General features: G+C 44.4%; 1 protein-coding gene across 4 annotated transcripts in view; it reads right to left on the minus strand.

The window, feature by feature from the left end:
- The window catches only part of LOC115128389 (collagen alpha-2(XI) chain-like), a 46,059-nt gene that overhangs the window by 16,393 nt on the left and 15,595 nt on the right, over window positions 1-14,071 (minus strand). For 2 of the 4 annotated variants that reach the window (XM_065017741.1, XM_029658203.2), the window contains exons 6-29: window positions 11,247-12,341; window positions 9,316-9,435; window positions 7,681-7,887; window positions 6,685-6,738; window positions 6,437-6,478; window positions 6,273-6,335; window positions 6,065-6,139; window positions 5,455-5,541; window positions 5,172-5,228; window positions 4,933-4,986; window positions 4,646-4,699; window positions 4,315-4,368; window positions 3,969-4,022; window positions 3,645-3,698; window positions 3,365-3,409; window positions 3,128-3,181; window positions 2,349-2,393; window positions 2,159-2,212; window positions 1,921-1,965; window positions 1,583-1,636; window positions 1,317-1,361; window positions 1,089-1,142; window positions 943-987; window positions 157-210 (exon numbers count right to left, since the gene is read on the minus strand). In XM_065017741.1, coding sequence (XP_064873813.1) covers window positions 157-210; window positions 943-987; window positions 1,089-1,142; window positions 1,317-1,361; window positions 1,583-1,636; window positions 1,921-1,965; window positions 2,159-2,212; window positions 2,349-2,393; window positions 3,128-3,181; window positions 3,365-3,409; window positions 3,645-3,698; window positions 3,969-4,022; window positions 4,315-4,368; window positions 4,646-4,699; window positions 4,933-4,986; window positions 5,172-5,228; window positions 5,455-5,541; window positions 6,065-6,139; window positions 6,273-6,335; window positions 6,437-6,478; window positions 6,685-6,738; window positions 7,681-7,887; window positions 9,316-9,435; window positions 11,247-12,341 — 2,565 coding nt within the window. The remainder of the gene's footprint in view (window positions 1-156; window positions 211-942; window positions 988-1,088; window positions 1,143-1,316; window positions 1,362-1,582; window positions 1,637-1,920; window positions 1,966-2,158; window positions 2,213-2,348; window positions 2,394-3,127; window positions 3,182-3,364; window positions 3,410-3,644; window positions 3,699-3,968; window positions 4,023-4,314; window positions 4,369-4,645; window positions 4,700-4,932; window positions 4,987-5,171; window positions 5,229-5,454; window positions 5,542-6,064; window positions 6,140-6,272; window positions 6,336-6,436; window positions 6,479-6,684; window positions 6,739-7,680; window positions 7,888-9,315; window positions 9,436-11,246; window positions 12,342-14,071) is intronic. The other 2 variants (XM_029658204.2, XM_029658205.2) reach the window with 2 other exon arrangements.

Raw genomic sequence — 14,071 nt, forward strand, 5'->3', positions numbered from 1 at the left:
GCAAATCAATCCATGAACCTAAAATTGTAATTCAATTGTATAAAAATAACCACAAGATAAAAAACATGCCAAATAACCGTGCAACATTTAACATGACCTTGTAAAACAAGACATAATACTTGAATACAATCATTTAATAAACTAAATGAATCTTACTCTCTCCCCCTTGACACCAAAGTCTCCTTTGATTCCAGGGAAGCCATCTTCTCCCTAAAAAAGACAACTGTGGTTAAACTAAAAGGCTTTATATTTATGGTCAATCAAGTGTTTCATGTGGCGACTCAAATGCACAAATTCAAATAAAGTCTTTCTGTGAACTCTTACAACATAAAGAATTATGGAAATATTTGTGGAATAATATGAAAAGTACTAAAAGCCATATCAATATCTTCTCATGTTAAGGTCCGCGAGAGAGACAAATAACTTGACACCTGTGTGGCTTTGCTGTCTGAAAGTCTTTCCCAGTACGCCCCCTAGTGGTCCTAAACTAAAAGTACTGGGGCTGACATCTAAAACGACAATGACTTTGTTGTTCACAAAATAAACGTTTGTGGGCTGAGAGACATAACTTTACAACATTTCTAACGGTATGTCCATCAGTCCAACCCAAATTCTACCATAAATGTTTAAGAGGTGTTAACCCACGGCATTGCTGTCATCTTGACACAAGACCAACACTGTACACCACTTTTAACACCCCGGCATCAGTTCTCAAAGTAAGGCTACTTCTTTGACTCTTAATCGATGTAGTCCTGTCCTTGAGCTGTTGTTGTCTATTCATGTTCTGTATTACATGTTGTGCGTTGGACCCCAGGAAGAGTAGCTGCTGTTTTCGCAAACAGCTAACGGGGATCCTAATCAAAACTACCAAAATAAAATAGGATGTTTTATTGTCACATATACTATTTGTCAATCAGTTATACATTGGATGAGGTCACCTACCTTCTCTCCTTTGTGACCCTTCAGTCCACGGATACCTTGAGTTCCCTGCAATTACAACACCATTAGGAGGTCAGTCATTAATCAGGCATTATCGTCACAAATGAATAACATTGAATGACGATTTTTAGCCACAGCACTAATCTCACCTTAATGCCACGAGGGCCAGGATAGCCTAATGTTCCCTGAGGACCGTTGGGGCCCTGTATAAAGATAGAAGAGAGGGTTAATGGTGCACTACCTCACACAAGACACAACCGTGTAAGACACAACAATTAGGCGGCCATCTTGCATATGACGCGGTGGGGTATTTTGGTGGGGAAGTTGACTACATTCTATGAATACTTTGCAGGAGAAAGATGACTAGAGGAACTCACCTGGTTTCCTTTGGTGCCAACAGGTCCCTCCTTTCCTGGGTGACCCTGCGAGGGGAAGAGAGTAGCAGAGGTCAAGAGAGGCACGAGGGCAACTTCAATTCAACATGTGCTGATCACTTATTCTTACCACTGTGTTCCATGAAAATGCAATCAAGTGCTTTCATCTCAAGTTAAAACGACCGCAGATCACCAGTAACGTTTTCATTGTTCCATTATAACATACGGTACTGATGAGTCCAATATAAACCAGTGAGATTGGGACTTACAGGGGGGCCGTCGGCTCCGGACATGCCTGGCAGACCGGGTTTCCCTGTGGGGCCCTGGGAGAGGAGACGAGAAGAAAGGCGTGAGCTGACCGCCTTACTGACGACAACATTGTCATCAACTAAGAAACACTATACGATACACCTTCAACATGAAATATTCTGTCTCCTTAATCGTTCCTGGCTAAATTCCTATTCTGAATAGGATGCTCCATGGCGTTCCACTGGTGGTGTCAGTTATGGAGACAAAAGTCAAGCTGGTCGGACACTGAATATCTTTATGGAGGTTCATAATGTAGTAATTACACACACCACAGTCATGGATCACTCTGTTCTCTTACCTTTTCTCCTGGGGGCCCATGGGCTCCCTGTGGTCCTGGCATTCCCTGAAACAATCACATGTCATACGGTCAGATCTGGTCAGAGATCAGATTGGGGCAATACCACAGATTACAGTTGTAACCCTACATCATTGTAAGGAGAAGAAAATGAGAATAATATAACGAGTTCTTTTCAAGTGTTTCAATTGGCTAAAATCTGTCCCCAATAACGTGGCCCCTGCTCTGCGGCGTCTCTCACCTGTGTTCCTGAGGTACCCTGCTGCCCTGGGGGGCCTGGCTCTCCTTGGGGACCCTGAGAGAGAAAAGGGGAGCGAGGAGGAAGAGAGAATAGATGGTTTGAGACTTTAAGAATCGTTTGCTCTCAATGGGAATACACCAATATGTCCACCGAGGACAAAAGGACGGAAAAAACATTCACTGTCACTGACCAGGTTTCCTTTAGGACCGTGGGGCCCGTCGTTTCCACGCACACCCTGAGAGAGGAAAAAGAAAATAACACATTGGATAAATAGAAAAGATTGCTAGTTATCAATTCAGGGTAAACAACACACATGACCTTAAATAGCCTGCTACAAAATGACTGTCTAGATGTGTACAAGTGCGATGAACACGACCCTATACTGTAGGGCCGTTTTAGGGACTGGCATGAGGGTGATGTGGTCTACTGGCACTGTTCCACTGTGGTTCCAGGTCATATAGTTGCCTACTTTAGGGGTGTTTAGTAATTCCAGCGGTAGTATGAGGGTAAAGGAGTCATTCTGGGAGATAGTGAAACTATCCCAGTGCAGGGTTTGCTTGGTCATGGTAATGTTTTAAGGGGCACTGTCATTGGCATAATTTTGCATAATTTTTTGCTTATTTTAACCTAAAAAAAAGGCTTAATAGTAGTAATTGATCTTATTTCAAGATATTTAACTTAATACTACAATTAATATAAAATATATTTGGTTTTATCTTGAAATAAGACACATTACTTGTATTAAGCCTTTTTGTAGGTTAAAATAAGCAAAATGATCTACCAATGATGTTAGATAATTGAGTTTGTTACAAAACAATAAGAAAATAACACAAATGTTAAGTTAATTATCACTCAATATAAGATATTTAGGCTTGCTTAGATGTGACTTTCTGCAGTGTAGCTTCACAGCCAAGTGGTTTTATGAGTGAACCTGACATTCCCGTGTGGTGCACCAATGTGTGTACGTACAGGAGGTCCGGAGATTCCGTTCGGACCTTTAGGACCGAGCAAACCACGAGGTCCCTAAAGACAAGAGCAAATCAACACGTTGACTTAACACAGAGAGAACGAGCCTGGAACTGGTCAATAACAAGCAAGCTAAAACAGCTAGTCGCTATAAACGAACATAATACACCCAAAAACATGGAATGGTGACGGTAGTGAGGAAGGAGCCAATGTCAACGGTAGCGTCAGAAACACACTCACTGGTTCACCTGGAAGTCCTCTGGGTCCGATGTCTCCGTCGTCTCCCTGGGAACAACAGACACAGACAGACAAAGGTGAATGACAGAGACAGAATGTGAGGAAGGAGGAAGGAGTTTTGACAGATAAACGGGATCACGTTAAAAATGAAGGTAAACTCAGTGTGTGAAGCTATAGGTTAAGTGGCCACTGTAGTTCTGGCTGATAGACTCAGAGTTGTATGGATCTCTATGGGGACATGAGACTGATAGGTCAATGTCTGATGTTACGCCAAACTACTTACCCTCTCTCCGTCCTCTCCAAGACCTCCTTGGGGTCCCAATCCTCCGGTATCACCCTAGAATGGTGGAACAGAGAGGGAGGGAAAACAAATTAAACAACAGCATGCTTAACCACACTTCTATTTCACTCTGTTTTCTTTGATTTGATTGGACAGGATCCTCCTTTCTGGTTCATAATCTTGAGTCACAATAGATCCAGACCGAGTTGGTTGGTTTTCCCAATCCCTTGATGATTTCCATTAATTTGATAATAAACCTCTCTTTGATGAGTCCTCTACTATATTTCTAAGGTGGTGTGATGTGTTGACCTTTGACCTTGAACTCACCCGGTGTCCTTTGTCCCCAGGCAATCCAGGCAGGCCATCGAAACCGCGGTCACCCTGCCAGAGACAGACACGTCGTGTAAGGTGGCGGAGAAAACGAATTAGAACACAGTAGCAACAACACAATACCGTGGCGTGTTCGAGACACAGTTGGAAGTCTGAGTCACATACAATCCACACTGAGAACGGAAAAATATCAAATGTGACCTGAACCATGTTTAAAAAGCAGCACACATGCAAAGTGCTGACCACACAGACAGTTTCAGAGAAATGCGTGATCATAAGAAACAGAATTGGGAAGAAAAGACAGAAATTATGTTTACAACAAAACTAGCAGCTGAGAGCTTGCCTTAGGCCCACCCTCTCCTGGCATGCCCCTGGCTCCATCAGCTCCAGCACGACCCTGAGGAGAGAGGGAACCACAGCGTTCACATCTTCTGTCACAGAATGTAATCTGCATGGCTGTAGACATAGCACACCACTTAGCGTGAAGTAATGTACTGGCACGCATACAAGCAGTATGCACGTATCAACATTGGAACGTCGTCATAGAGTGCATCCGAAAGGGCACCTTATTCCCTACGTAGTGCACTACTTTTGACCAGGGCGCATACGGAATAGGCTGCCGTTTCGGCCGCATCCGTAAAGACGGTCACGGGGATCAGACGGCGCTCACTTACCCTTCTTCCTGATTTGCCGGGAGGTCCGCTCAAACCCTGTGGTCCTCTGGGGCCCTGAAGAACAAAATAGATGTCTGTGATGAATGCCTGTCTGAATTGAGTATCAATAATAAACACATACAGAGAAACAGTCTCTACCTCCACTTTACAGTTGAGGAAAAACAACCGTCTCTTTGGAACTGACCAGCACTACAGTGGTGTAAAGGAACCTACATAAAGCCCGTCTGTGGTCAGAGCCAGACAAGGGGAAAGAGGTCCACGGACGTGGTTCTGGGATATCTCTTTACCTGAGGTCCAGGATCCCCACCTTCACCCTTCAGCCCAGCACTTCCAGGGGTACCCTGAGATAGAACAGAAACCATCATTACTGCGGAGGAACACACAGACGTCCACCGAATAGCCCAGCCACTCTGTTTCCTTCATCTCCTTGACGATCTGGGGGACCGTCAGTATATGGTCAATATTCTGGCACATCGTTCGATTGTGAATGAAGGAAATGCGATGGAGGAAGGGTGACGGTACACACCAGGGGTCCTGTGCGTCCAGTGTAGCCCATTGGTCCGGGTGGTCCCTTCAGAGCCAGCTAGGAGAAAGGAGAAACAAACGAGATGTCAGCACTTACCCATTACTCAGACCATTCTTGAACACACGCTGAAGAACAACATGAGAACCTCTTAAAGAAGGTTGCGTTCAACCTGCATGCTGTCCTGATCTTGTGTTTGTTAAATCATTTTGGGGTGTTTTGTCGAGCGCGCTAAAGCTGTGTGATAAACCAGTGGGACGGACAGTGTTAACCTCTCATCACTCACCCTGGCCTGAGACAGAATGGCCTGAGCCTGGGCTTCCTGCGCTGAGACCATGGGACCCTTGTCACCTCCACTGCTTCCGAAACGGAACTACAGAGAGGGGAAAAAATGGTCACCAAATACAACATCTTCAACCCATTGTCCTAATAGGAGGAGTAAATAATACTGAGGTGGAGGGAGGGAGGATCGAGGGAGGATGGGAGGGAGGATCGAGGGAGGATGGGAGGGAGGATGGGAGGGAGGATCGAGGGAGGATGGGAGGGAGGATCGAAGGAGGATGGGAGGGAGGATCGAGGGAGGATGGGAGGGAGGATCGAGGGAGGATGGGAGGGAGGATCGAGGGAGGATGGGAGGGAGGATCGAAGGAGGATGGGAGGGAGGATCGAGGGAGGATGGGAGGGAGGATCGAGGGAGGATCGAGGGAGGATGGGAGGGAGGATCGAGGGAGGATGGGAGGGAGGATCGAGGGAGGGAGGATGGGAGGGAGGATGGGAGGGAGGATCGAAGGGTCAATGAGACAAAACAGAGAGTGAGAGAAGGAGAGGGACAGAAACAGAGGTCAGGAGGTGATGTAAGGGTGGATCTTGGAGATGATTGACAGGAGGGCACTCACGGGCAGCATGACGGACGTTCCAGGAGGGCCTGGCACCCCATCGGCACCAGCGATACCAGCCTTTCCAGAGAGGCCCTACAGGAGGAGAAACCAGCACAGCCCAGTCAGCCTCCACAACAAGACAACTACATCTCAACCATCGACAAACCCGGATAGAAAATAGAACTTTATCAGAACCACAGACATAAATATAAAGATTAAGACTCACCCTCTCGCCAGGATCACCGACAGAGCCAGGAGGGCCAGATGGGCCATTAGGTCCCGGGAGACCCTAAGAGAGAAGGAGATGATGGTGGGGCGAGTACGGTAAGTAAAGGTGTTCTATTCTACCAGACACAATTCAGTAGAAAGAGGCGGACGAAGTGCACTTACTGCCTGTCCCTCTGGTCCCGGAGGTCCCTCAATCAACATACCCTGTGAAGAACGCAAAAACACGGAGAGTGTGAGAGAGGGGGTAGCATTTAAAATGTTAGACATGGCTAATTCTTCCCATAGAAATCCCAAATGGAACGTTAAACTGCTTCTTGTGAAGCTTATGGTGGTGCCCCCTGGTAGATGGGGAGGTCACAGTGCACGGGAGTAGCTAGAATAACTCAACGACAACGTGAATGGCAACTCACAGGCTCAAGGACAGCAGGCTCTCCCTTCTCGCCTTTTACGGCGCTCACTGAGGCCTGAGGAAAACACACATGTAACCCACAATACAGCACAGTCAATGCATATGCCTACAGACCCGACACACGCTCCACCAAGAGCTTTGGTCAAACCTGCCGGCGTGACGTGCAGCCAACAGAGCGAGGTAGAAATAATCATTGAGGTGGGAAATAGTCATAAGAGCAACGACAGGTGGACAGTTGGTTCACACGTGACCCAAAGGTAGCTCAAAATGGTTCTATGGCACGGCCCTTGGCGAAATGAGCTGTTGTAGCGTTTGTTTGTAAAAGCAAGGGGACTATTTCAACGGTTAACCATTTCTCAATGGCATCGTTACATAGGACATTTTGTAGCTCCTTATCAAGCTGAATAAATGAATGGATCGTAATCAAGTTACAGGAGACATACCTGCAAATGATGTGTGCTGGGTTGATAATACCAACATAGTGTTAATGAGAGATACATTCAGTGCAGACAGAATATATACCGGGGGTCTTTACTACTAAAGGCAAAACGAACAGAGTGGGTTTGAATCATAAAATGATTGCCTGAAAAATATTGCTTTTTACAAGGTTGTAGAAGCAATAAAGTTCACCTGTTTTTATGTCTGAAGTATTCTAATCGTAAGAGTAGTCTAAAGAGACCACAGTGTCTACAAGTGTAGAAACAAATCATGTAAGTCCAGCCCCTCGTTGGGCGCCAACTTTTCTCACAAAAAAAGTCTTCAGGGCATCCTTCCCTCAGGGTCGACCTATAACCTCAAGCTTAATAGCAAGTCCAAATCAAGCCATACACATAGAGAGGCATTAAAAACAAATGAGATCCGAGCCAGATCATTTGCTGCGCCTTTAGTACCTCTTTGTGTATGCATACTAAGTAGAGTATACGCCGAGTATACACAAATCATATTTCACATCCTGTTAGGATTGAAATCAAGACTTAGTGAAAGCGGAGTGACTTACGCCTCCCTCGTCTGTCACAGCGGACAGGGCGGGGCCCATGTTGCCCCCGGTCTCTCCCTCGGGCAGGGGCTCGTTGTAGTCCTTGTAGGAATAATCGTATTCCTTCATGCCCAGGTCTCCGGTCACATACTCCTCCTCAGTAAAGGCCTCGACCTCACCCCCTGCCTTGGCCAACTCTACCTCCTCTGCCACCAACGTTCCCTCCACCTGGGGCAGAGCGATGACGGAATGGAGGTGCCAAAGAAGAGAAAAAAAGGAGAGATGGAGAAAGAGAGAAGGGATAGGAAGAGAAAGAGAGGAGGACGAAGAGGATGATCGAAAAGAAATCCAAGATATTGATGAAAAGTAAAGTGACGGTAATGTCAATAGAGGGAAAAGGATGACAGTGAATGACAGATGAAGGAGCAGAGAGATACCGGGAGAAAAGGAGATGGCAGAGAGCGTGGTAAGTCTTACCTTTTGCGTAACACATACACTGACAAAGGGACATAGAGCATAGTGACACCTGGTGGACATCAAAAGAACAGCCAGTTCTTCAGGTAATTTCCTCACCAAAGCATGGAAAGCTTAAGGCTTCATGAATTCATTGAGGCCATCATCTCTTACACATGTAGGCTTACAATAATGGCATGTTTCCACCAAAGCTTTTATGGTTTTTCACCAGCTTGTGTGTTTGTGTCTAATGATTGAGTTATAGAAAAGAAAGTAGAATAATTGTGGGTTAGCAATACCCTAATAGGTCATACAGTATAATAGTTTAGTTTTTAAGACTCACTGACACAAACACACAATGAGGTGAAGCACCCCACTTTGTGAAAACAAAAGCTGCTGCTATTTTGCAAAGCTATTAATACGTTATTTTATCTATTCAACTTACCACTGCTGGTTATGTAAAACATTTTGTAAAAGATCCGACATTGGTTATATAGATAAAAAATGACTGAATAGAATGCTGGCTATTGAAATAAAGTAACCTATTTATTTTGAAAAAGAAGAAAACAAAAATCTAATTCAAATGACATTTTTTCAATGTTTTACCATTTCTTTGAAGATAATATTGAAAGAATATATTCCTATAAAATAAAGATGACATAAAACAGAACTGTGAGGAAAGAGTCACACATTCAGGCTGATAGGGCTGAGGATAGCCACTACAATTCCCTCTCAAAGTGCAGTTAGATATGCTGTCAAACGAGAATGCACGATATCCATTCCTTTGTTGTGTATATCAAATTTTCTTATGCGACTCCCATTTTCTCAAGGTTTTTGTTCTCATTTCAAGACGAAGTGTGTTATCAAATAGAATCTTGATATGAGAACTAAAAATTATCTTGGGTTTAGGGAAAATGAGAGCCACATGAAAATGTTTGATAGGCCAAAATGAATGTGGTGCATTCCTCTTTGAAAAAGTGTGGCATGTCTCATAGCAATGGTGGCAATTTTTGGTTAGGATTGTTATAGTACGTGACAACTTGGTACACTACTTTGTTAAACTACTGGATGGCTGGGCTCACCTCCACATAGAAATTAATAGGAAGTATATAATAGTAACGAATATGTGCATTAACTTTAGCTGGGGAGTCTTTTGAACTAGTGTGATGGCCTTCTCCCACTGTTTCGCTATGTGCGGTTTACCTGGCCAGTGGTCGCTTCTTGTCCAATCACCTCACTCTCTGGCTGTAGGACCGCCTCCTCATAATAATAATCCGACTCTGTAGGGGTGTGGCCAGCCTCAGAATTTGCCATTTCTACATCCTGATTGGTCAGTTCAAGAAGAGGTGGGGGGGGACCAAGTTGGAGGTAGGCAGGTTTGAATGAGAAAGGGTGGTTAGCTTAAAGATGGTCAGGATCATGACTGATGTGTTTAAAGAAAGGACGAGACACATTACAGGGGATGTTTGTCAGGTAAAAAGACAAACAACGAGTTTTGCCAACGAGTTCTCTGGCAAAACATGTTTTCAAAGTGTAGAAAATACACTTTGAGTTAGAAAGACATTTTAGCAGTTCAAAAAATCTTGACGACTATAAATGTTGCCATCCGCAAGATTTAGGAAATCATCGAGATCAACTGTCCATGCTGAAATGTCTTTCTTGAATTCCCTGAACAAATTCGACTGTAAAAAGAAAGCCACAATGCCATGACAGGTTCATGAGGCCAAGTCTGCTCTTCTGCCGATGTCAGAAGGTTAGAGAAGGCCTCAAACTTGACAAATCCTGGTGAGAATCGATGATCACTGTTATTAATAGTGGATGCATATTTTGTTCGGTCTCCTCCGTGAAGTGGGACAGACTTTAACCAGAGACACGGGAAAAAGTTTGTACCACAAAAAGCAGCCTCACAGAACAAGTTCAACTAGTTCCAGAGGTATTCGCAATAACTAAATACTCACTCGTTTTCAACACTTATCTGAGAATTGTAATACATATGGTTTCGACATTTCACCTTTCTTTCGTTGAGAAACCATCTTAGCGCTTCATTACATTAACATACTCACCCATGTGAATGGTAATCGAGCCAGAGGTCTACGGTGTACACGGAATGAAGTTGAACTGATACCTAAGCATGTTTAGCGTGCTTCGTTTCTGTGAGACTGCTTCAATCATATTTAACTCAAATATGATCAGGACAAGGACCCCAGTCTTTGAGTGAACACACGTTTTGAAGAGAAGAAAGGACAGAGAGAAATGGGAAACATGTTGTTGTGCGGTCTGCAGATTGTGTGGGTACGTACGTTTCCCTGTCTTCAATTTTCCGTGTAAGAAAGACATGCACACAGCTCATTCACTTGATTAGCGCACCACTCGTTATTATTTCATGATTAAAAAATAAAAAAAACACAAAAAAAGAAGACAACAGGCCTTGTGTGAACGTTGAGAACAGATTCGGAGTTTCAGGAGCTTTGAAGGAGAGTTTGTAAGGAAACGGAGAGGAGACTGTACAGGTAGCCATGCGTCAATATGACAGTCTGTTACACCGCTATATCATATAGGTTCTCACCATCATATAGATATATAAACGGAAGAGAGGGTCCAGGTTGATATGGGCCAACTTCCTTTCTGAGGTCCAGGTTGTCCACCACCTAGGTTTTACACTAAATTCTATAGTGGTTCGGGGGGTTTCAGTTGAAAAAGCATTGCAGTCACAAAACCGTCTGCATCTTTTAGCTTTATTGATTTGTAAATCCAAGATTTGTAAATGATGATATGTATAATTTAGACAACAAGTATAAATCAGGTAGTTATTCTATAGATATGACTATGAAACAAATAAGTCACAGCTTTGTAGTATTACTGTAATCTATGTCAGTAATATACCCATGGTGAAGGTATGTATCGTTGTGTGGAAAAAAATATTCTCTGCGCACCAAATGTGTCTGGGAAAAAAAGCCTTAACTCTTAGACCTAAAACTTGGCACTAAAACTATGATCCGTTTTAAGCAGACACTTCAAGTCTGCTTGTTGAACGGACATTTGCAGTAAAATCTGGATGGAGAACGACCTGGTTCCCAGAAGGGAGAGGTGGAAGATACAGCTCTGGACTGCCACCACGGGCTCTTTGTTTGTACCTGTTGATAACCGTTGCCCGGTTTCTTCTTCGGTTTTTCCGGCACAGGGACGACGGTGCCACTGAGTGCAGTCTTGCCAAAGGGAGGCATTTTTGGGGTCATCGATTTGATGTTATTTACATCAAGCGCCACCTTGGTTTTCTCTGGCAGCTCTTTCTTTGGTGCAGGTTTGGGGAAGGGAGGAACTTTGATGACGACCGACTCTGTTGGTTTGGCTTTAGTGATCTCCGTTTTTACTACTTTAACTTTGACTTCGGTTTCTGGTTTTGCTGGTTTCACTTTGCTGACCACAGTTTTTTCTATTTGAACTTTGGTGACTTTTCTTTCTGTCGGGGCTTTAGTGGTTCCAGGTTTGGCTGCTCCTACACCGTTGCCATTAGCTTTTCTGTAACTGCCGCTTTTCCCATCACCATTAACTTTCTTATCCTCAGCAGTTTTACCGTTGCCATTAACTTTGGCCTCACCTTTTACTTTCTTCTCAACTACAGGTTGGGCATTGCCATTGACCTTGGAATTACCATTTAGTTTCTTCTCTACTACAGGCTTGCCATTGACTTTTTTTCCACCGCCATTTTTTGTGGCAGGTGTGGGCTTGACCACTGGTGTGACTGCAGTGGGTTTGATCTTGGCCAGGAGGACTTCAATTGCAGTTGGTTTGGCTTTGGCTTGTTTGGCCGGGGAAGGCTTGGCTTTGGTGGGCTTGGTGGCAGCAGGTTCGGTTTTAGCTAGTTTGGCTGTGGCAGGTGCGGCAGCTTTGGCCTCAAGCTTGGCAATCTCTGCTTTCGCAGGTTTGGATGGGGCAGGTTTTGCCGCCTTATCTACTACAGGTTTTGCAGCCTTAACTACTACAGGTTTTGCAGCCTTAACTACTACAGGTTTTGCAGCCTTAACTACTACAGGTTTTGCAGCCTTTACTACAGGTTTTGCAGCCTTAACTACTACAGGTTTTGCCGCCTTAACTTCTACAGGTTTTGCCGCCTTTACTACAGGTTTTACAGCCTTAACTACTACGGGTTTTGCCGCCTTAACTACTACAGGTTTTGCAGCCTTAACTACTACAGGTTTGCGTTTGTCAGCATTGCCATTGGCATCCTTCTGTCGTTTATGCACATTGGTTGTGTTGTGTTGTAGTTTGTGAGGGTGGGTGGGTGTTGAGAGAGGAGAGGTAGAGAGATACATTGGGGGTGGGAGGGGATGAAGGGACAAGGGATGGATAGATGGAGAGAGAAAGACAAGGGTGGATGTTTTGAGACAATGATTTAAAGATGGCTTAGGCTTGGGTGATTAACTGAGAATGTTCTGGCATTACTGGATACAGCAGAAAGTGGGCACCTATAAAAAATACTGTGCGTCAATGTAGCACAGGAAAGATGGGAAATAAGCATTTTATAGCCCATTGAAACCTTGACTAATCGGAACAGGGTAGGAATGTAGTTATTTGCCAACGGCAACGCTCAAATTACAACAGGGGTCCGTGTAGAAGGATCTTTTGGCAGTCAATTGAATACAGCGTGTAGCCTAATACTCAGCACGCACAGTGCTGATGGATGCTGATCTCTCCAGTAATGCCATTCTCCAGATTTAAAAAAGCAGCATCTCTGTGCTAATGAAAAGTGGAACCTGTGGCTGGCGGAGGCACTGGGGATATAACGGTCAGGTAAAGCTGTAGCCAAGGACACACTGAGAAGCCTCTGATGCACTGAGCCGTCCAACTGCAAGAGAGCTGTGAGCTCATAGCCACAGAGAAGCAGCAGCACTGTGCAAAAGTTAGTTTGACTGGAGCGTGATCTGATATCGTGACTAGATGAAGAAAATACACAGATGGGAACAGATCTATTCAAATGAAAGGCAAATACAAAAATATGTACAGTTTGTATGCATATATGTAGAGAATAGCTCATTGGACATGCTATGGGAAACATGTATATTACACATAATGAGATATTGACAACAAAGGGATAATGTAGCATAAAAAAGGGACATTAACAAACACAAGTATTTAGACAGGCAGTGAAACCGAGACACAGAGAGATTCACAGACAAATGGGCAGACGGGCATATTTAGACTCGTAGACAGACTCATTGAGACCTTAAATTGATCAAACGACAGGTAGACCGATAACACAGTCAAATATGTGGACGCATGCGGTGACCTTTATACATACGACAAGCAGAAATGCAGTTGTTAATCCCATAATGAAACAGACATGCCAATGACACGTTAATACAGACACACCTGATGCACAGCAGCCCTTTCTCACCCACTGCTGCCTGAGTTGAATAATCCCTCTCCATCCTCAACTAGTCATTTTATACAAATGCTCTGTTGTTTTGTCATAAGAATTTGCTTAAACTGAGACTCAGACTCCGGGATATGACACTATCACTGAGTCTACCTTTAATGCTTATTTTGGCACAAAACATGTACTGCATTAAGTTGTTATTTCCAAGTTGAGGGTAATAATCATATAAGCAATGGCAAAAAAATAATATCAAAATATATCCTTCCTTCTCTTGACAGTTGGTCCGGCCCAGTGTGGCCAGAGAATAAGGGAGAGAGGGGCAGTGTGCCCAGAGAATAAGGGAGAGAGGGGCAGTGTGCCCAGAGATTAAGGGAGAGATGGGCAGTGTGGCCAGAAAATAAGGGAGAGAGGGGCAGTGTGGCCAGAGAATAAGGGAGAGAGGGTCAGTGTGGCCAGAAAACAAGGGAGAGAGGGGCAGTGTGCCCAGAGAATAAGGGAGAGAGGGGCAGTGTGGCCAGAAAACAAGGGAGAGAGGGGCAGTGTGGCCAGAAAACAAGGGAGAGAGGGGCAGTGTGGCCAGAG

The sequence above is a fragment of the Oncorhynchus nerka genome, linkage group LG4, assembly GCF_034236695.1.
Source record: "Oncorhynchus nerka isolate Pitt River linkage group LG4, Oner_Uvic_2.0, whole genome shotgun sequence".
NCBI lineage: Eukaryota > Metazoa > Chordata > Actinopteri > Salmoniformes > Salmonidae > Oncorhynchus > Oncorhynchus nerka.